This window comes from Dermacentor variabilis, unplaced genomic scaffold (genome assembly GCF_050947875.1).
Source record: "Dermacentor variabilis isolate Ectoservices unplaced genomic scaffold, ASM5094787v1 scaffold_12, whole genome shotgun sequence".
NCBI lineage: Eukaryota > Metazoa > Arthropoda > Arachnida > Ixodida > Ixodidae > Dermacentor > Dermacentor variabilis.
In genome coordinates, this window is record NW_027460280.1 from 9658922 (window position 1) to 9682214 (window position 23293).

The 23293-nt window shown below is 49.6% G+C and overlaps 1 protein-coding gene across 11 annotated transcripts in view; it reads left to right on the forward strand.

Annotated features, from left to right (window-relative positions):
* The window catches only part of Vps8 (vacuolar protein sorting 8), a 947651-nt gene that overhangs the window by 156461 nt on the left and 767897 nt on the right, over positions 1–23293 (forward strand). For all 11 annotated transcript variants that reach the window (XR_012825005.1, XM_075677146.1, XM_075677136.1 and 8 more), the window contains exon 7: positions 646–732. Coding sequence is in view for 10 of the 11 variants with exons in the window: in XM_075677146.1 (XP_075533261.1) it covers positions 646–732 (87 nt within the window). In the remaining variant the exon portion in view is untranslated. The remainder of the gene's footprint in view (positions 1–645; positions 733–23293) is intronic.

The window sequence follows — 23293 nt, forward strand, 5'->3', positions numbered from 1 at the left end:
ACGCCTAGCACATCATTTGAACGGTCGGAGGTACAGCTGACTGGCGATACCCTAGCGGGACAAGAAGCTCTCGTCCAGCAAGTCGAGCAGCCATGGCTAGTGGAGTCCTGGGATGAGGACACCACCCACCCAGCCTCAAGAGCAACGGCCTCGATGGTTCAAATAAATGTTCTCTCTCTCTCTCTCTCTCTGATTCATGTGTCATTTTGCAAGCTGCTGCCTGCTAGTTTTGATGGCATCATTATGGGGCACTGGCAGCTCTGGTTAGTCTGTGGCAGGTATGGCTGGCTGGTGCGAACTGAGCAGGAATCCTTAGCTTTAGGGGCACAATTTCGGTGCAACAATGCCGACTGCATTACCAAGCTGAATGAACATGGCTGCAGGTAAATGGGTGGCTAGAGCTTAGTCAAGCTGCACAAATGCAGCTTTTTTCTCTGGCCCCCTATTTTCGCAGTAACAACGTACTGTCTGCGGCGAAAATAAAACTTGATTGATTGATTGATTGATTGATTGATTGATGTAGTTCGAAGTCGTAAATGATATGGATTGGCATTGTTGTAGAGACATTGCTTATACCTTTGAAATGTCCTGAGGGGAGTTTTGACCTGGTTGCATATTTATGTCATTTACAACTTGTACGTGCAGCTGACCATGTGGGACCTGACCAATGGAAAACTGCTGCGCACAATTGTGGACATCCACCCGCCACAGATGGCCATCCTGCATGTCAAGGTGGGCTGTCTATTGTTTTTTATGGAAGGATACCTTGCTGGCTCGGAATTGTTTAAAGAATTGTAATCTTGTTGAAAAATTTAACCTTTCTACGCTCCACATAAAGAAGGAGCAGCACCACGTGTGTGAGGAAGAGATACGAAAGAAAAGATGGCAATAGCCATTGTACTGAGAGCAATCACCAAACAAATCATTTTTTGCATGTCTGTATGAAATCAGTTCTGCACATGGATGTTATAAACAGCTCATTAAAAGGGCAAATTATTTCTTATATACATTCATAGATGGAGATATTTGCATCTTTGCAAGTATTTCAGGTGTTCTTCGTAACTGTTTTATGACATTCATTCAGACTAAAATGCTTGCAACATGGCATCAGGAAACATGTCATGCAATCATCTGGTAATATCTGCTTTTTGCCTTTTTTTCTTGATGTGCTTGAAACTCCTCCAAGAAATCAATACTCTACATGGTGTTTCCGCCCAAAGGGTGGAGCATTTGCAGCAATAGCAAGGTATTAGAATATTGCACAAATTAAGGCTAGTAGTTTTATGGGCAGTTTAAATTGCAGTAAAAACTCACTAACGACACAGATCTCCGTCACTAGGATATCGCCCTCTAACTATGCATTGTTGTCCCTGCCCTCCGGATGCAGAAAACCAGATCCTGCAGTTCCCGAAGCACGAACTGCATTGTGGTTCAGAGTAAAGTCCTTGAATTTCTCCGCCAAACCTCATTGAAGTTTTTGTGTATGGTTTTTCTACCCTTGCACTTGTGGACACTGGTACTGCTGTTTCTCCTAATGATATAAAACTTTCCCACTTACTTCGGAAGGTTACCACGACGTCAACAGGATTGTCCCTTTGCACCACCGGGACAAACCATATTCAGCCTTCAACTGTGTGCACAGCCCACATCGTAATTCAATACATCTTTTGTACTATCGAGTTTCTTGTGCTGCCTGCTTGTTCACATGACATCATCCTCGGCTGAGATTTTCGGTCTTGGAGTCATGCTGTTATTGACTGTGCCCATGCTGAGGTGGCTTTCTCGACCTTGGTTGCCATTTCACACAATACTCAATTGGACTAGCTGTTTGTTGCCGACAATACCGACATACTGCCCTACAGTGCCTCCCATGTCCTTGTGTCCTGTGCCGAGATTTCTGGCACTACAGTCCTGTTTGCATCCTCTGACACTGTCTTTAACCGCAGGAGTATCTCATTTTCATTTGCTGCCTTCAACATCCATCGCATCGCTACTGCCTCGATCATCACGAATTCACTGCCAAACCATTCAACCTTGCTTCGTGGCGATTGCCTTGGCAACGTTTAGCATCTCCTTCATCATCGGCCTTGATGGCGCGGATGACTTGCTGCTCAGTGCACTGACACTGTCTCACCAGCACCTTCATATATGTAGCACCCTCTTGTGGTAGCTTAAGGAGGGTTTCAGAATGAGCAAGCATAAGAGGAAGAAGAGAATAAAGATGCATGGCTCGTGGCATGTACACGAACACGCCATCGCTGGCCGTTAGGTGTTGGAGTTAGATGTATTGTCCTGGTGGGCCGTTCCTACAGTGTTGACTCCGGACTCGGACACGAACTCACCCGATTTCCACTAGCCACCCACGCAAAAGCAGATGAGGGAATGGTCCAGCTTCACACGCGGCCGTTTTGCCCAAACACTGTGGAAGTATGGTTTGCTGAGCTGGAGGCACAGTTCCATCTTTACCACATTACCTTGGAGACCACATGGTACTACCACCTCTTCTCATCACCCTCAGATGTGGCTCAAGATGTAGCTGATGCTAATGCCGAGTCACTGGGTAACACACCCTACCAAAGACTCAAGCAGAAGATTCTGGAACCACAATGCCAACCGAGTGCATGCGCCTCCTACAGCTCCTCACTGGTGGACAGCTTGGTGACTGGCGACTTTCACAACTGCTCATTAGCATGCGGCGACTTTTTGGGTGACAGCAACATCAACGTGCACAACACCTTGCTCAAGTTGTTCCTACAGCACATGGCCCAGTCCGTCCGCTTCGTTCTGGTTGCTGCAGACAAGTTGTCCCTAGATCGTCTTGCTGCTTTGGCTGACATTATCTATGAGGTTGTCCCGCCAACTGTAACTGCTGTCTCTGAGACCCCAGACACGTGTGCTGTTTCAAGGTTAGAGGATTGCATCGACCAACTCTCTGCTGCCATAGCCGCTCTCCAGACGCTGTCACGTTACCAGCACTCTCCCTGCCCAAGGCATCATTCTCCTCCACGCAACGAATCCTTGTCATTGGAGTACCTCTCGAATCTGCTAGTACCACAGGATGTTCCAGCACATTGCCAGAAAATGTACTTCACCTTGCAGCTGATCGGGAAGCAGCCGACGGGGTCACCGATGGCGGCCTGTGAACTTGTTTCTCAACCTGGTCGTCTCTTCATGATTATGGACCAGATCTCCGTTACGAGGTTCCTCACGGACACGGGTGCAGAAGTATGCTACCACCTACCAATGCGGATAGCCAGTCCAGGTCCACAGGACGAATGCTAAATGCCGCTAACTCTTCATCGATAGCCACGTACGGCCTCCGTTAATTGTCTGTTGACCTGGGCCAGCGTTGCACATTTCACTGTGTCTTCATAATAGCCGATGTTCGCCGTCCCACCATTAAATCCGACTTCCTGTCACACTATGACTTGGACGTCGGCATGCGCCGTCATCACATTAAAGACAGCATGACCCGCCTCTCCATCTCGGGCGTGCTCTGTGAGCGCTCACAGGCATACACATATTCATCCTGTGTTGTCCATTTGAAAACCTGGTCACGAAGTTCCAAAATCTCACTCACGAAGCCCTGCCCTTGCACAGCCACCTAAGCATGCTGTGACCCATCACATCGTTACATGCGGTCCACCTGTTGTTGACTGTCCGTGTCACCCATAGAGTTTCATATAATAGTAACTAGAGGTAACGCTTCCTCTAGTGTCTATGGAAGCTACAAGTGAGGTGGTTCAGCCAGCATGGGAATGATGGGTAGTACATGGATTTGCCTAAACATCATCCTTCTGGCTTCAAACGGTTTCATTTCTCATAACTCATAATTTTCAACAACGTACTCTGTTATAAATAATTAAACAAGTGGTGCGGCAAGCTCATCACAATGTGTCTATGTACTTTACTGTCCTTGAGTATACGTTTGGGCTCAAAACATCTTTTACTAACATGTTCTGTCAACTGACTGGTGTGATCTGTTCTGGGTATAGCATGCTTCCACTGTTATCGATGATCGTCTTTTTGCTCAGAAACTAGTGAACTTCTCCTCTCAAAACCTGTACCTTGTTTTACAACAGTGGGCAAAGCATATTTTTTGTCATTATGGGCTAAAAGCACAAAAAGTTGCTGCAAAATCGTGCACAAGACAACTACTAAATGCTTTCATTTACCTATTTGTGCATTGTTCAAGGCAAGGCCTCAATTAGTTCTGCCATCTATCGGTGAGCACGAGAAACTATAGCATGTTATGGAGGTGCTCTCTCCATGGTGGCCCTGCGCAGTTAATACACCTCTCATGTTCTTCAACCATGCTACAGGGCTCTACGATCATTACTGTTGTACATACCATGTACAGGCTCGTCCACTCTTAGGGTGAACACGGCTCACCGTGGCCGCGCTCCGCGGGGCGCCAGTGCGTCCGGAGCGGCGGCGCATCGAAGCGAAGCGGCGCAGGCGCACACGGACTTCGGGGAGGCGCTTCGCGTCGTCTGCTACAGCGCTGGAGCGCGCCGCTCTGGCTTTGCTGCAATGTACACTTCGCTAGACCCAGGTGACTGAGCGACCGAGGCGGCGTGGCGGGAAGGCGCACTTCACTTACTGGAGCATTTTCCAGCTGGTTTGGTCTACAGCTTGTGAACAGCCTGCTTAATCAATATACATTAACAGAAACAAGCTTATCACCACAAAAATCACTTAGCATGTTTTTAATAAGTGATGAGGGTAAAAATACAGTCATTTCTTCGCGCTCTTTATTAGGCTGGTGCCATTTTATTTGAGTCTCACAGCACTTCGTGTAGTGCATACCGAGAAACCTATTAGGCGCGCTCTTCTTCGTTGGAGTCATCATGTGATGCGCCTAGGGCGCCATTTCGCGCATGTCTTAATGCTAGAACGAATGTGCTTAATTGACCTAAAAAAGCGACCGAAACCCGCAATAAATTCCACAGAAAGTTAGAGAAGGATTGTTCAATCATGCATCATCATGTTTGCCATCGATTTTACCATTAAGGAGGACAATACTATTACTTCGACAGCAAGTAAGAAGTGACATCCGCTACTTCGCGACTTTCTTATTGACGCGTTAATGTCACTGGTGGCCACGGCGGCCGCATTTCGATGGGGGCGAAATGCGAAAACACCCGTGTACTTAGATTTAGGTGCACGTTAAAGAACCCCAGGTGGTCTAAATTTCCGGAGTCCTCCACTACGGCGTGCCTCATAATCAGAAAGTGGTTTTGGCACGTAAAACCCCATATATTATTATTAATGTCACTGGTAGGGGTGCATGGAGCGCTTTAGGCGATGTTGGAAAGGGCTCTCCCCTGCATAGCAACTGATTTGGCGGCAGTTTTACTCCCCCTTTTCATCTTCCTACATCATATTTTTGTTGTCACAGATTGGTTAAAATCGCCGAAGCGGTGCCGGTCCTTTGACGGCTACCTGACGTGAGAAGTCGCATTCTTATTTAGAGGAATCGTCGGTCAGTTATTTGATTACATTGATTAGGTGGAGTGAAACATGTGGCACCGTCGTTTATTTGGTTGTTTGTTTTTTTTCTCCTTGGAGTCGATGCACACCGCATGCGAATGCCCTTTCTGTCCGTTTTGAATAGGTAATCGAATGGATGGATGAATGGATGCAAAACCTTAATAAGGTCCTGAGGTGCTCGACTCAGCGCGCTGCGGGCCGCTCCCACGTTGGGACAGTCATGCCTTGCCCGACCGCGTAATTGAAGTGGGAAATCTATAATCTACATGTCTGTTTTCTAGCTTAAATTACGTCTTGCCGGGTAATTAAGTCGTTACTCGCTTGTATTTCATTTCAGTACTTCCTCGGAATCGGTCATATGTATATTCTCACTAGAATATAATTGTGCGGTATGCCTCCCGAAGCGGCACATGGCATCTGCGTTACGCCATATAGGGGGGCATCGGATAAATTTGGAGAAAAGGAGGAATTGATTTCTGTTTCTTTAGGGGTTAGGGGGGTGGCGAGGCTGAGTAGGTAAAACTCAAATATGCATACGGCACAGGAACCCTTGCCTTGAACAAGCAAAGCTGTTGCCGTCATGGGGAAGTGGCCGGTCCGTGTGTTGGACGAACGTGGCCACGATAATGAAACCAGCGGTCATGAGGCCGGCCCGGTGTCGTCTGCCGACAGCATGCCGGTGGTCGGCCAACGGGCTCGACATTTGTAAAAGCCAAGCCCGGCCCAAGCCAGATTGCTACGTTCGGGCCAGTCTACTCTTTAACTGACCATGGGCGTCAGCCGGATCTACCGCCGAGCCCCCCCTCCCCCCTTTTTTTTGCTTAGGTCATGCTACTCCATTTTAGCTTAATATGGTGATGTGGTGCAGCCAACGGCTGCTCAAGTGAGTGACTGGCCGCTCACGAGTTAAATATTCTGGGATGACTCGTCAAATCGAAAGACACCAGAGGTGTTTCCATTAAACGCATTTCTATCGACTTGCATGATGAATACCATTTTGTTCGGTTGTCGGTTGCCGGGGCACTTCGGCGACAGAAACGCTGTAACAGTGCAGGATTTTATTTCCCCGGTGCACTTTCGGAAACTGGTTATGTCGCGGGTACCGGAAAAAGAAAGACGACGCATTGTAGATCTGTGCCTACAAAACTATTCTCAACGCGTTATATCATAGATGACAAAAGGGCCACTGAAAACTGTGAATCGGATAGTCCAAGCTTACAAGAAGGATGGAAGAATTGTGGATGCTCCCCGTAAAGCCCGGCAAACAGTGACCACTGAAGCTGAATACATGACCATTGTTGCGGCGGCTGGTGCAAACCCGACCTTTATCGCTCGGGAAATTAAGAACAGCCTCTCGCTGGGTGACGTCTCTGACACGACTATCAAGCGTCGCCTCTACGCCCCAGCCTGATAAAGAGCGCGAAAAAATGACCGTATTTTTACCGTCATCACTTATAAAAACATGCTAAGTGATTTATGTGGTCATAAGCTTGTTTCTGTTAATGTATATTGATTAAGCAGGCTGTTCACAAGCTGTAGACCGAACTAGCTGGAAAATGCTCCAGTAAGTGAAGTGCGCCTTCCCGCCACGCCGCCTCGGTCGCTCAGTCACCTGGGTCTAGCGAAGTGTACATTGCAGCAAAGCCAGAGCGGCGCGCTCCAGCGCTGTAGCTGACGACGCGAAGCGCCTCCCCGAGGTCCGTGTGCGCCTGCGCCGCTTCGCTTCGATGCGCCGCCGCGCCGGACGCACTGGCGCCCCGCGGAGCGCGGCCACGGTGAGCCGTGTTCACCCTAAGAGTGGACGAGCCTGTACATAGTACATGGTTTGGGGCATGCAGGAAAACATGGCCAACTTTTTATGAAGTTATTGTATGAAGTGTATGAAGTATGAAGAAGATTTTATGCTATTAATAGTATCAATAACATAATATCACTAATACACAACCAATAGTACTATCTACAGTACTTTTTTACTGTTTGGTGGTACAGTAAAACCTCGCTAAACCGTACCCGCTTAAACAATAGTTTCGTTTTAGAAGTAGTAAAGTCAAATCCCTGACTCAGCGGCCATTGAAAATTATGCGTTTTGTATCCATATAAACTGTACCAACTTATTGCGTACGTACTGGTTAACATGTTGTGTTTCCAGTTTTCGTTGCGCAATCACGGCAGTTCGTTGTCCTCATTGGGTGGCCCGTCAGAGCAACAAGCCTCAGAGATCGGAACAACGGCCTCCAAGCGCCCTGTGTGTTTGCGTGTGAAACCACATCATCATCATTTCGGCGTTGTGCAAGCAAGGACTCGTGTCATGCTGAAGCTTGGAGAAAAAACACCGGGTGCTCAGCATGGAAGAAAAATTTGACATCGTTTGGGCCATTAAACGTGGCACGAAGAAGTCGGTGCTGGCACACGACAGGGATCTACCGTTGTCTACAGTGTGTGTGGCATTTGGAATGCCAAGAAGTTGCTCGGTAGCGCTGCTGCAACCGCGAAAAGATGTCTGCTGTGAGGTCCGACTTTTCGCCATCGTTGCCTCTTTTGCCGAAGTGTCCCCTAACAATAGTGATGAAGACGACACGGAAAGCGACAGTACGGGTGATTCAGGCCCGACAGTGACAGAAGCAGCGCGTTACTTCAGCCTCATGAATGCAATCGTCTTTACGAGAACAGCACCCTGCAATGAAAAAGGCGCCCTGCGTCTTGTGCAGCGCTACCGCCCCCATGCACGGAGAATATGCAGTGCCAGCGAGGAATCTGCCATGCGAGTGTTAGCCGAGAAAAGAAGGCTGGCTGAAAAGCTGGCTCTTGGCTTCAGTAAGGTTGAGGCCGCCGGCATCGCTGCTAGGCCGCTGCGGCATCAAACGAAAATAACGGATTTTTGTCCCACGAAGTGAATAAATACTGCATGTTTTTGCCCTTTCATTGCACTCTCTCCGAGTTCGGCTTTTGACAGGTAAGTGGGCGATCTCATGCTATTTCGGTTAAGCAGCACTAACGTTTACTACATACTTTTTCCGAGCTCTGGCCAACTACGGTTTAATGAGGTTTCACTTTAATTAGACCCCGCAGGGGCGTCTACGTCAGCAGGCGTTTGGTGTGTTGTGACACCACGTACCCGAGCACACGGGGGTTGGACCATCCTGCGTGTAGCCGTGCGCTGCTTAGCCGTGTCTGGGGAAAGGGGGATCCTGGGGGTTGAGCCGATGCCGGTTATTTGGACCTTTAAGGCCCCTCGGCAGAGGCAACACACCTCTTTGGCCTCTGCTTCACATAGACGGCACCCCCGGACTGACCCACCCGGGGGAAATCGGTAGTTGTCCTTTCCTGTCTCTCTCTCGCTCCAACCTTCGTCTTTTTCTCGCTTTCCATCTTTCCTGTCTTCTCCTGGCTTCCCTTCCAATTTTCCAGGCAGCAAGAGTTAACCTTGTGTGAATAGCCAACCTGGGTTATTTCATATTTGGTTATAGTGATGACGTACAGCTGGTGTTTCCAGGACCTGTTTTACATCTCCTGTAGCGTCCCCTTGTAGGGCTCCATGGTGGGTGGCTGGTATTATTGCCGAAAACTACACATTTCTATGGCAAGTTCCTTTCCTCCACTTCCTGATCGCCCTCAGAAAAGAGGGTGCACCGAAGATGGGTTCCAGTTCTTTGGACGTCAAAAGCTGAACTTTCCGCAATATCATGTCATTCACTCAGAAAAATCAGATAAGAAAGTATGAAATATCTCCCCTTTTCTAGTTTCCAAGTCCTTTCCTTGGTCCAGGCTACAAGGCATGAAGGATGGCAAGTGGTGATCTCCTCTCAGAGCTGCATGATCAGAAACAGTACGAAAAGTTGCCCAGTCTAGTGTCATTTGGGGATGTTCCATTGACAGTAACTCCACACCGCACTCTGAACACCACCCGTGGCATCGTCTCTGATGATGATTTGCTTCAGCTGACAGAGGCCGAGTTCTTGGAGGGCTTCAATGAACAGAATATTGTCACTGTCAAGAGAATTAAGATGAGGCGGGATGGTAAAGAAATTGAAACCAATCACCTAATACTCACCTTTGGTTCAAGTGTCCTGCCCGAGTCCATTGAGGCCGGTTACATTAAGCTGCATGTTAGGCAATATGTACCAAATCCCGTTAGATGTTTGAAATGCCAGCGTTTCGGCCACAGTTCGCAGAGCTGCCGAGGCCACCAAACTTGTGTGAAATGTAGTGCCCATGACTACACCTCTGAAGCTTGTGAGAACTCTCTCCACTGGGTAAACTGGGATGGGGAGCACGCTGCATACTCGCGGTCGTGCCCATCCTGGAAAAAAGAAAAAGAAATTGTAACAATTAAAGTAAAGGAAAATATAAGTTTCAAGAAGGTACGCAGGCAGGTATCCTACCCGCCCAAGAACACTTTTGCCGATGTGACGCGTCAGGGGGCAGCAACACAAAGGCTTTCGGCGGCTGTCGAACCCACACCCAGTGAGGCAACAGTGATGCCACCCCCCCCCCCCCCCCCCGGCGGCTGCAGCTAGCACTGCTACGCCAACCCAGCAGAAGGGGCCATCTACCTCCAGGCAGGTAAACTCAAAGGTCTCATCCAACGTGCCGAGGCCTTCACGTCAAACAAAGCGCTCGGAAGAGCGCGTGTCCAGCGCCTCTTAAGAGCCGATGGACATAAGGACCAGCCAGCGCCTAAGGAGCGGCGAGGTTCTCTCGACCACTCCAAAAAAGGCAAAACTCCTGTCACGGCGCCTCAAAAGGGCCCGTGAACTAATCTTAATCTCTTAAACACACAGCACCGAACACATTTATCACAATGGAAACACAAATACTACAGTGGAATGTACGAGGACTACTACATAACCTCGACGACATTAGAGAACTAATACACAAACACAATCCCAAGTTGCTGTGTGTTCAAGAGACACATCTGAAACCCACACAGACAAACTTTTTACGTCAGTACATAATCTATCGTAAAGACCGCAACGAGGCTAGTGCCTCCGGCGGTGTTGCAATAGTTGTGGATAAATCTGTAGCTTGTCAACAGATCGCCCTCCAGACGCCCCTTGAGGCCGTGTCGGTTAGGGCAATCTTCTTTAACAAACTGGTGACTGGGCGCTCTTTATACATACCGGCTAACTATCACCTGAAAAGAAAAACGATTTCCATAACCTAATTAATCAGCTTCCTGACCCCTAAATACTCATGGGTGATTTTAATGCCCTCGGCACGATCTGGGGAGATTCGTGATGCGACGCGAGAGGTCGATTAAATGAAAATTTTCTTTTGACCTCTATAGGTGCAGTCCACTTATAACGATATCGAGAAAGACGAAAATATGATCGTTATAACCGATGATCGCTATACTGAACTGCGGTTATTAGAAAAAAATAAAAAACGCGGAACATACCTTTGCAGCTCCGAACTCGAATTCGCTACTGGCTCTAAAGTATAGATGATGTAGAAAGTAGGCTGTGAAAAAAAAACTTTATTTTTAGCGCCAGTGACCGTGTCAAGGGTTAGGCGCGCTGAAATAGTCTGAAATCTGCACTTGCTTTTGCAGCAGCTTCAGCTTCACAACCGCGGTGTGCATGGATTCCAGCTGCCGCGCGAACACTGGTGGCAGTCCTTTAGCATGCATAAAATCAAGTAAGGAGTCGATTGACGACAGAACACTTTGCGTGGACATCGAGGTCAGGGTCAAGGAGCCACTGTCAATCTCGTCACTTTTGCTGCTGCCGTCGTCACCGTCGCACAACTTTGCCGTCTTTCGAGACAGCACATCTTCGGTGATCGCCTCGTCGGTGCCCTCATCGCAGAACGAGGCAGCACTATCTGCAGTCAAAAACTCCTCCATCGACGCACCACCTGTGTCACCAGTAGGAACGAGCTCTCAGAGCTCGGTTATGTCAGTGGCTTCCACTGTGTTGGTCTGAGTGGTTTGGGGAAGTTCGTCCTGACGCACAAAGCCCACCTTTTTGAAGCAATTGTATATGGTTGACTGCTTCACTTCATACCATGCACCATAAACGAAGTGCACAGCTTTCAAAAGACTGATCTTCAGGTCAGGGGGCCTGTCTGCATGACCCAACGTGCCATTAGCTGCGCGGTCAATCGCTAAAATTAGCCACTCCAGCATTCGCCGCTGATACAGGACTTTAAAGTTGGCGATCACGCCGGCGTCCAACAGCTGCAGGCCTGCCGTAGTATTCGGAGGCAGAAACATCAATTCCACAGATGTTAGCTTCGGGTTAACGCTGTGTGCGCTACAGTTGTCAAGTAGCAACACTACTTTTCTTCCTTGGCCTTCAGTTATACTGTCGAACTCGAGCAACCATTCTTCAAACAGGTCGCAGGTCATCCACGCCTTCTTATTGCTGCTATAGCGGACCGGGATGTGCTGATTCTTAAAGCACGTTGGCTTCTTCGATTGCCCGATCATGAAAGGCTTGAGACGATGGCTCCCGTCCATGCTAACGCACAGCCACACGGTCACCCTAAGTTTCGAGTGCTTCCCGCCAGGGCATTGATCTCCTTTAAGAGCGTGAGTCTTCGACGGCAACATTTGAAAAAACAGAGCAGTTTCATCGCTATTATATATGTCCTGATCCGCGTAGCGCTCCAGCACGCTGGGCAGCTTTGTCTGCAGCCACTGCTGCTTTGCCTGTATGTCCAAAGATTCTGCTTCCCCTACCACATTTTTGTAAACGATTCCGTGCCGCTTTTTAAAGCGCTGAACCCAGCCTCTCCCAGGCTCAAAATTTGGACGTCCCAGAAGTTTTTCGCTTTGGTGGCAAGTATTCGCCCACTAATAGGCACATTATGCGCGCGGGTTGTGATGAACCACTGGCAAAGCGCCTCTTCAACATCGGTGTACAAAGGGTCTCTAACCCTTAACTGCTGATCGGCATGGTCGCTGATAGCTCCTGCCTTCACAATCGCGGTGCTCCCGGTTGTCAACATGGTTGATATTGCTACGGAACAGCCGCCACAGTGTGGCTGCACTGAGGAGAAAGAAGACGACGTGGCCACCGCTTGACATAGCGTCGCCATCCTTGCCACCGTTTGTCTACATGTAAATATATTGTAAATAGACTTGTACATCAGCTACACGTAACATTAATTTGGTGGAGGTGGACGTTCGCCGTACCCGTCATGGAGCTTCGCAGCGGTCGCAATGGCGACAGTGCAACTTCAGCTCCTGCTGGCGGCACTTCATCTACGCAACCGTCTCCGCCTGCAGCCCTGACCTACGTCGCCCTTTCCCCCCCTCGGGATCCTGGTGTTTTCAACGGAGTGGGCAGTCCTGATGTTGATGACTGGCTCCGCTTATACGAACGTGTCAGCACCAGTCACAGGTGGGATTCGACTATTATGCTTGCGAACATTCTTTTCTACCTCGACGCAGCTCCACTTGCATAATTCCAGACTCACGAAGAAGAGATCTCGAGCTGGGATCTCTTCAAAGAGAGGCTCCGCGACCTTTTTGGCAATCCCTTCGGTCATCAAGTCAATGCCAAGAAAGCCCTTGCCACACGTGTACAGACGTCGACCGAGTCCTACGTGTCCTACATTCTCGACGTCTTGGCCCTTTGTGCCAAGGCTGACCCGACCATGTCTGAGGATGATAACGTAAATCACGTCGTCAAAGGCATTGCTGACGACGCCTTCAATTTACTGGTGTTTACCAACGTCACCAGCATCAATACGATCCTCAAGGAGTGCCGCCGTCTTGAGCATGCTAAAAGCCGCCGGGTATCCCAGCACATCACGCGACTTCCCGACACAGCTGCTACGTCATCCTGTGACGACCTCTTCCACCAGCGGTCGCGATGTGACAACTTGACCCGCATCATTCGTCGTGAGGTTGAAGCGGCACAACCAGCGGCCCCTTAGTTCCCGTCACCTGATCATTCTCCGGTGACGATCTCCTTGATCCAGGCCGTCGTCCGTCAAGAGTTGTCCAATGTCGGCCTGCAATCCATTCGTTCCTTAGGCTCGGAACCTCTTTCTCCACGCACGTCCCCACCGCGCCCTTCTTACTCCTCTTATGGACAGCGCAACCCCTCCGAATGGCGAACCGTGGACGACAAGCCGATCTGTTTTAACTGCCGATGCATAGGACATGTTGCTCGCCACTGCCGCAGCCGCTGGACTTCTCCGGTGCGCTGTTCTCCTGATTACCACCCTCGCCCCTCTAGCGCATCCTTTCCCTTTGCCCCTTCTATGCCCGCTCCATCATCTGACCCTGCGACACCTTTGACACGACCCCGCTACACTCGCTCGCCTTCTCCGTCCCGTCGTCAATCTCATTCGCCCCCGTCACGCCGTGCTCCTTCTCCAACCTACTCGCCGCACCCCCGACCGGAAAACTAGACAGTGCAGCTTCTGGAGGTGAAGCTGCAATGACGAAATTGGCACGAAATCCTCGCTTCACTTTACCCACGAACAAGAATCTTTTGGACGTTCTCGTCGACAATGTTCCTGTGTGCGCGTTGATTGACACCGGACGCATGTGTCCATTATGAGTGCTGCTCTTTGCCGTCGGCTCAAGAAAGTTCTGACGCCCGCCCCGGACCGAGTTGTACAAGTCGCCGATGCGGGGACTGTCGCTATTGTTGGCATGTGCTCTGCCCGCCTCACCATTGCTGAGAGACAAACCGTCACTCTCTTCACCGTCATCGAGCATTGCCCTCACGAACTCATTCTCGGTCTCGATTTCCTTGCCAATCATTCTGCCCTCATTGACTGTTCGGCCGGCTCACTTCGCCTTGACTTGCCTCTTCTTGCCGACCATGTGGATCCGCCTCCAAGCCGTTTGAGCTGCATGGATTTTATTCGCCTACCACCTCAATCTGTGACACACGTCGATTTGTTGTTGTTGTCCTCACTGCTGTACCTGACGGTAATTACGTGGTCGCACCATTTCCGGCCGTTATACTTACACATGGTGTTACCGTGCCGCACATGGTGCTGACAATTACTGGCAACCGCACCTGCCTTCCCCTTGTCAATTTCGCGCTAACCGCGCAAGTTCTGCCTCAGGGGATTTCATTGGGTATAATTAGCGCTTTGCAGGATGGTGAGATCCAGCCATTCACAGTGGAAGATCGTCACAGCTCAGCCTATACCATGGAGTAAGACATTTAGGAGGTGAAACTCCCGTCAGCGCGAGCGAGCGTGGGCGACTAGATAAGGTCACAATTGTTGTATGTGTCGACGGGGCCGTATACAGTGGCGGCGCCATGCGGCGCGTCGTAGAAGCCGCAGCGAAAAAAAAAATGCAGTGCCCAGGCAGGCGGCCCCGGCGCACTCTCAACGGCGGTAATTTCTTTCCAGGCCGCCAGGACGATAACGGCTCCGCGGGCTTGTGACCTTTTCTGGTCGCCGCAAACAGCGGAGTTTCCACTCCTAAATGTTTCTTGCTCCGTGGCCTATACCGTGACGTCATCGCACGGTACTGAAGTCGACATTGAGAAGATGGTTTCCTCTGACCTTACACCTGTTCAAGCTGAAGCTCTTTGCCGCATTCTTGAAGGCTATCGCGACATTTTTGACTTTCACAATCGACCCTTAGGTCAAACGTCCGTCGTGACCCATCGCATAAAGACTGGCGATGCGAACCCTATTCACCGACGTCCATATCGTGTTTCTGCATCTGAACGAGCTGTCATCCAACAGGAAGTCAAAAAGATGCTTGAAAAGGACATTATTGCGCCTTCTTGTAGTCCCTGGGCTGCTCCCGTCGTACTCGTCAAAAAGAAGGATGGCACGTGGCGTTTTTGTGTAGATTATCGCCACTTGAACAAAATCACAAAAAAGGACGTGTACCCTCTGCCACGTATTGATGACACTCTCGACTGCCTCTACGGTGCCACCTATTTTTCTTCTATCGACTTACAGTCCGGCTACTGGCAGATATCCGTCGACGACATGGTCCGAGAGAAGACTGTATTTGTTACCCCTGACGGCCTTTATCAGTTCAAGGTGATGCCTTTCGGTCTCTGTAACACGCCTGCCACCTTCGAACGGATGATGGAGTCTTTGTTTCAGGGGTTCAAGTGGTCCACCTGTTTGTGCTATCTGGACGACCGTCATCGTTTATTCACCCACATTTGACACGCATCTAGACCGTCTTTCAGCGATTCTTGACATGTTCCGTCGCGCTGGTCTCCAGTTGAACTCGTCAAAATGTTGCTTCGCTCGCTGCCAAATTACCGTCCTTGGACACCTCGTGGACGCCAGAGACGTGCGACCTGATCTGGACAAAATTCGCGCCGTTACGAACTTTCCTGTTCCGAAGTCTACCATGGACGTTCGTAGTTTCGTAGGGCTGTGCTCATATTTCCGACGCTTTGTGAAGGATTTTGCGACTATCGCACGTCCCCTTACCGACCTCTTGAAGAAAAACGCCCCATTTTCTTGGGGACCTGACCATGCCGCATCTTTTTTGCAGCTCACTACTCTCCTTACCACGCCTCCAATTCTGGCCCACTTTGACCCGTCTGCCTCAACGGAAGTTTGAACTGATGCCAGTGGTCACGGCATAGGAGCAGTGTTAGCACAACGCCAGCATGGACATGACCGTGTTATAGCCTATGCCAGCCGACTTCTATCACCCACCCAGCGCAATTATTCAATCACAGAGCGCGAGTGCCTCGCTCTTTTGTGGGCTGTTGCGAAGTTCCATACTTGTACGGACGCCCCTTCTGTGTCATCACTGATCACCACACGCTCGGCTGGCTATCCTCACTCAAGGACCCCACGGGACGACTCGCTCGCTGGGCATTATGCCTGCAAGAATATACCTTCTCCGTGGTATATAAGACGGGACGCTTGAACCAGGATGCCGATTGTTTGTCCCGCTACCCCGTCGACGAACCTGCGGATGCGGACACCATCGCTTGCGTTTTCTCTGTGTCCCAGTTGCTTGAAATCGGCAACTAGCAACGCCGCGATCCTTCATTACGAGCCCTCATCGACCATCTGGAGTCAACGTCTGGCGACGACTCCAGATGTTTCTCCTTAAGGAAGGGACACTATACCGCCGCAATCTCGATCCACACGGCCATGACCTTCTGCTCGTAATTCCATCACACCTGCGTTCGACTGTCCTCCAACAACTTCATGACGCTCCCATGGCCGGACACTTCGGCGTCTCGCCCACATGCGACCGTGTACGCCATCGATTCTTTTGGCCGGGTCTTGCTTGCTCCGTGCAGCGCTACGTTGCCACTTGTGAGCCCTGTCAGCGCCGGAAGAAGCCCTCCACACCTCCAGCTGGATGTCTTCAGCCGATCGGCATCCCACTGGAACCCTTTTTCCGTGTTGGTCTAGACCTTGTTGGACCGTTTCCTCTCTCGGGCTCCGGAAATAAATGGGTCACCGTCGCTACTGATTATGCTACGCGGTACGCAATCACCAGAGCCCTCCCGACAGGTTGTGCTACTGACGTTGCTGACTTTCTGCTCTATGACATCATTTTAGTGCACGGTGCCCCACGCCAATTACTCACTGACCATGGCCGCAGCTTTCTGTCGGCAGTCGTCGAGGACATCCTCCGCTCCTGCTCGACTAAGCACAAGTTCAGCACGTCCTACCACCCACAGACCAACGGCCTCACGGAGCGCCTCAACCGGACCATCACCGACATGCTATCGAAGTACGTCGCGACCGACCACCACGACTGGGGTCTTCACTTAGCATATGTGACGTTCGCGTATAATTCATCGCATCACGACACCGCCGGCTATTCACCATTCTACCTCCTTATGGCCGAGAACCCGCGTTGCCCTTAGACACTTTGTTGCCCTCGGCCACACGTTTAGCCACTGAATACGCCCGCGACGCGATTGCACACGCCAACCACGCGCGCCAGCTCTCCTGCACCCGTCTCGAGGCCTCGCAGGAGCATCAGAGATACCTCTATGATTGCCATTATCGTGACGTACAATTTACTGCGGGTTCTCTGGTGCTTCTCTGGTCCCCCATTCGACATATGGGCCTTTCCGAAAAGCTGCTGTCACGCTACACTGGCCCATACCGTGTGGTGCGACAAGTGACCGATGTCACGTAAGAAGTCATCCCCGCCAACCTCTCAGCGTCATCGTCGGCTGCAAGTGACATCGTTCACGTGGCGAGACTAAAGCCATACCACACACCTTTCGCCGCGGATGTGTAGATTAAGCACCGGGACTGTGCTTCTACTGCCGGGGGTGATGCTACGGAACAGCCGCCACAGTGTGGCTGCACCGAGGAGAAAGAAGACGACGTGGCCACCGCTTGATATAGTGTCGGCATCCTTGCCACCGTTTGTCTACATGTAGATATATTGTAAATAGACTTGTACATCAGCTACACGTAACAATATCGTCGACCGGGCGAGCTCATACTTCTTCACGAGGGCACTCACCTTGAAGCTGCGTCGAGAGTCCTGCAAAATATCCATCTTCGTGTCAAGCGACACAGCTTTGTGCTTTGTCGGCGCCATCTTCGAACTGGGCCTCTGGGTTGTACCATTGGTTGCACGCTGTTTCGGTGGTGTCAGCCTGCTATCGCGAGGAGAGACTGAGTGTGGCACAGGCACCGCTGCGCCGCTTTGCTTGTCGCTTTTTTTTTTCTTTCTCTATCTTTCGGAGCCACTGTGGCCGACGCCCATGAAGCAGCTAGTGCCATCTTGTGGCGCGCTGCGCCTACTCAGGTACTCAGCTTCGGTGGTGTTAGCCTGCTATCGCGAGAAGAGACAGAGACTGAGTATGGGACGGGCAACGCCGCACCGCTTTGCTTGGCGCTTTTTTTTTCTTTCTCTCTCTTTCGGAGCGACTGGCCGACGCGCATGAAGCAGCTAGCGCCATCTTGTGACGTGCTGCGCCTACTCAGGTACTCTCCGGTGCGCAGGCAGCGCCTCGTCTCGACATTGTTCGTTTTAGGGAACTAAGCAACGCACATGTTATGATTATTTGGCACGGAAAACGCCGTCCAGATGGCAAAATTTTGATCGTTATATCTGATATGCGGTGAATAACCTATTGTTATAAATGGTTTTTTTCCCCATAGACCTAATGCATAAAATGACACTCTCATGTCTACCCATCTTTATAACCGATATATCGTTATATGTGGTATCATTATAAGTGGACTGCACTGTAGTGTTTACCTGTTTAATAAGAAGGAGCCGACGTATTACAGTGTCCAACACAACACATATTCAGCAATAGATCTAGCGATTGGCTCTTCTCTTCTGCTTCACCTAGAATGGTCCGTGATCAATAAATTGTATGGAAGTTACCACTTTGCAGTAATTTTAAACCTGATAACTCTGCATGAGAACCCTCTGCATATTCCTCGATGGAAATTAGCATCGGCGGATTGGGAGCATATTAAAGAATAATCTTATTTACCACCAGATTTTGTAAATAATTTGACTGTAGATGATACCGTTACATATTTTACCACTTTTATTATTGATTCAGCCGAAAAGTTTCTCCCGCGGACAAATGGTGGTTCACTAAGAAGACGTGTTCCCTGGTGGAACAAAGACTGTAGAGAGGCGCGAAAGAGACAACAAGGCATCTGGCAAATTGCGCAGATCGCCTAATGCCGAAAATCTAATTAACTTTAAACAAATTAAATTGCTGGGAAGGCAAATGCGACGTCAGGCAAAGAGAGAAAGGTGGGTGAGGTTCCTCTCTGGCATTAATTCATACATGCAGGAGGCAAAACTGTGGAATAGCTTGAGAAAGCTACTAGGGCAACAAATCCATCCGTTGCCTCTGGTGAACGACCAAGGGGATACCTTGCAAGACCAGGCAGACTCTCTTTGGGGAACACTTTGAGCATGTGTCGAGCTCAATACACTATTCTGAATCTTTCCTTAAATACAAAGAAATAGAAGAACTTAAGCCATTCGTACGTAGCTGCAGACACGACGAAATGTTAACCGGCCATTCAATATTGCTGAGTTGAGAGCTGCTTTGATCTCATGCAAGAGCACTGCACCGGGACCTGACCGAGTCATGTATGACATGATCAAAAACTTGCACACTGACACGCAAGTTACACCACTCGCACTCTTCAGCACTATTTGGGCTGCCAGATACCTTCCACACACATGGAATGAAGCAATTGTGGTTCCTGTTTTGAAGCAGGGGAAAGACCCATCCCTGGCGGCAAGCTATCACTCGATAGCTCTTACGAGCTGCCTGTGTAAGCTTTTTGAAAAAATGATTAATCGCAGACTCATACATTTCCTTGAACTCAACAATATACTTGATCCCTATCAGTGTGGCTTGAGAGAAGGCCGGTCAACAACAGATCATCTTGTACGCATTGAAGGATATATTCGTGATGCATTTGTACATAAAAAATTTTTCTTATCAGTATTCCTTGACATGGAGAAGGCGTATCACACAACTTGGCGTTACGAGATCTTGCGAGACTTGTCAGGAATGAGCATCTGTGGAAATATGCTGAAAATAATTGAAAGCTATTTGTTGAATCGTATCTTCCGTGTGAAAATCGGCAACGTATTGTCCCGACCTTTCACATAAGAAACAGGTGTACACCAGGGAGGTGTGCTTAGTCGTATGCTCTTTATCGTGAAGATGAACACGCTTTGTGCTTCATTATCACCTGCCATTCTTTATTCCATCTACGTGGACGATATTCAAATTGGCTTCAAATCCTGTAACTTCGCAGTATACGAGGCACAGGTGCAGCAGGGCTTGAACAAGGTTTCCAAGTGGGCAGACAAAAATGGATTTAAAATCAACCCCCACAAAAGTTCTCGTTCTTTTTACTAGAAAGAGAGGTCCAGATCCTTGTGTTCAACTGTGTGGACATCAAATACCTATCAAGAAAGAACACAAATGTCTAGGTATTATACTTGACTCCAAGCTTACTTTTATTCAGCACGTTAAATATCTTAAAGAAAAATGTCTAAGGACAATGAACTTACTTAAAATTCTATCCCACACCACATAGGGTTGCGACAGGAAGTGTCTGATGAATGTTCATAAGAGCCTAATTCGATCACGATTGGACTATGGTGCTGTGGTCTATAACTCTGCCACTCTGAGCGCACTAAAGATTCTAGATCCTGTCCACCATCTAGGTATCCGCATAGCCACTGGCGCTTTCAGGACAAGCCCTATTGAAAGCTTATATGCGGAATCAAATGAATGGTCACTCCATCTACAGAGAACTTACATCAGCCTTACATATTTCCTGAAAATACACCCCAATCATCAACATCTATGTTTTAACACTGTTAACGATATGACGTGTACTACACTTTTCCATAACCGTCCCTCTGTAAGACAGCCTTTCTTGCTTCGTGTGAGGGAGCTTAGTGATGAAATGCATGTCCCACTCCTCGAGCTTCGCCTAATCCATCCAACCAAGCTGTTACCACCTTGGGAGTGCCAGGTGATAGAATGTGACATATCCTTTTTAGAAGTAACAAAACACACACAAGAGGTCGAAATCCGAACGTATTTCCTAGAACACCAGCACAAGCTGTTGTGTCGGCAGCGGCAGGCAAGCGGGGGCCCGTGCCCAGCGAACGCGCGGCGAGCGCCGACGCAGAGAGGGAGACGCGGAGCTAACTGCTCCTGATGAAAACCGGACTAGGACTGAGCCGGCTCGCAGCCGTTTATTACCAAAAAAGGACTTCACACACCAGATGACACCTCCCGATTGGTCCAAGCTCGTCACATGACAGAAGGGGGGCGCACCATCTAGTTAGACTACTACGAAACATAAATGTATGATAACACAGAGATCTGTCAGGGGGCGACACTATACATCATCCCCCCCTGGAAACAAAGTAAGCATACAGTGAAACGCGCACACAAGACGCGCACTTAAGTCCAAGGACAAATTCAGTTCGTTCCCCCCCACGCTCACACACACACGCACCAGATGCACACAAGGCACGCCTTAAGTCCACGACAAATTCAGTCCGTCCCCGCCCAAGTTCACACACACGCGCACTAGTCTTCGGCACCAAAACACAGGCAGTCAGTCGAAATAAAATCCGACAAGGAACACGGCACAAGACTCACTGCACCGCAACAAGGAACACATTTTATACCTGTGTGAACGAAAAATGTGAACTGTCTCCTAAATGTCACAGCGAGGCCCCTAGCCGTGGCATTTCTAAGACGGCAATACGCTCTACACTCAAGAAACATAATCATCGAGCCACGGAGGCTGTTTTCTGTCACGATGAGGACGTGTGCGTACCTCAGAAGAACTTTGGGGGTTGCGACGCGTATCGGTCAACTTCGAAGACCCAGTCGTCCCACTACTATTTCCCTCCCCCTGGTTGGACAATTGAAAGTGGGTGTAGCTCAAAGCTGGGAAGGGTTGCCCAGGAAGCTCCTCTCGAAGTCCCAACAAGTCCTGGGAGGCTACCGATTCCCCTACGGAATCAGAGACGACTGCTTACTGTGCGGACTCGGAAGCGATACAGTCAGACGAACTACTTAGCTGATGCTTATAACTATGAGAAGACGCTGTCACTACAGACGAGCCATCGGAATGACTATCCAGATTTGAATATGAGTACAAAAAGTCTCTATCACTTCTACACAATGTACTACCTGCTGGATCCTTCATCACTAGGGTTAACTTGGACACATGCCACGTCTTCCCATCACTGAGTACAAAAATAGATGGTCCTATCTGGGCTTTAACTTTACGAGGTTTACTGTACTTAAAAAATCCTTTCCTGTTAAATCTAATTCTGACGGTGTCTCCCACCTTGACACAAGTTGCCTGAGCACCTCTACGTTTATCTACGTACTGTTTAGTCTGCCACTGTTTCTGCAAGACTCTTTCTTGAACTTGAGGCACAAGACTGTCCTGTTCCCGTAGATCTACACAGAGCCGCATGGTTCCATCCTTCTTGCGCACCACCACGAGTGGAGACACCCACTCAGAAGCCTCGAAGCGCTCGATGACGTCGCAGTCCTCGAGACGTCGCAATTCATTTGTTACCTGGTCACGGAGAGCCAGGGGTAGTCGGCGCAACTTTGAAGGTACTGGTTTCGCATCTTGCTGCCGATGAATTCGGTGCACAAAGTTGTTGACGAGACCCAACTCGTCACTGAAGAGGTGATCAAAACCTGGAGGCACACCTGTGGGGCTCTGTACTGAAGGAAGCGATGGTAGACTACATGTCAGCGACGTACCGTCGATCTGTATGCCCAAGCGTTGGATGTCATCTAAACCCAGCAGTGATGTTCCTGTAGTCGTTACGTGGAACGTGACGGAGCATGACTTATGGTAAAACTGGACAGTGGCTTGAAACAGGCCTTGAATGTCGATGCGTTGCTTGGAGAAATTTCTCAAGTCCACTTTTTGTGACAGCCTGTCCTGTCGACCAAAGTGATTTCTAAAATCTTCGGCCGTCATGAATGACACAGACGCTCCCGTATCCACCAGCAGTCGCATGGAGATGCCGTTAACTATGACCGGAACGTGCAAATCTTTTTTTAGTTTCAAAAGCGCTTACCGTCAAGACAGACGCGGACGGCTGCCCTGCGGAAGTTGACGAAGACAGCGTCTCTGCGGAAGAGACGTGTTGCACCGCTGTTTGGGTCTTTCGACATACCGAAGCGAATAGGCCCAATGTGTGGCAGGCGTTGCATCGCCAATTTCTTGCTGGACAATTCCTGTAAGACGCAATATGGTTCTTGCTGCCACACCGATCGCATTCACCACGGTTCCCGGAGGAGCCATGTACGAAATGTCGACCATCTTTGGCGGCTTCTCGGAAGAAGTCGGCCCTCTTGGCGGCTTCTCGGAA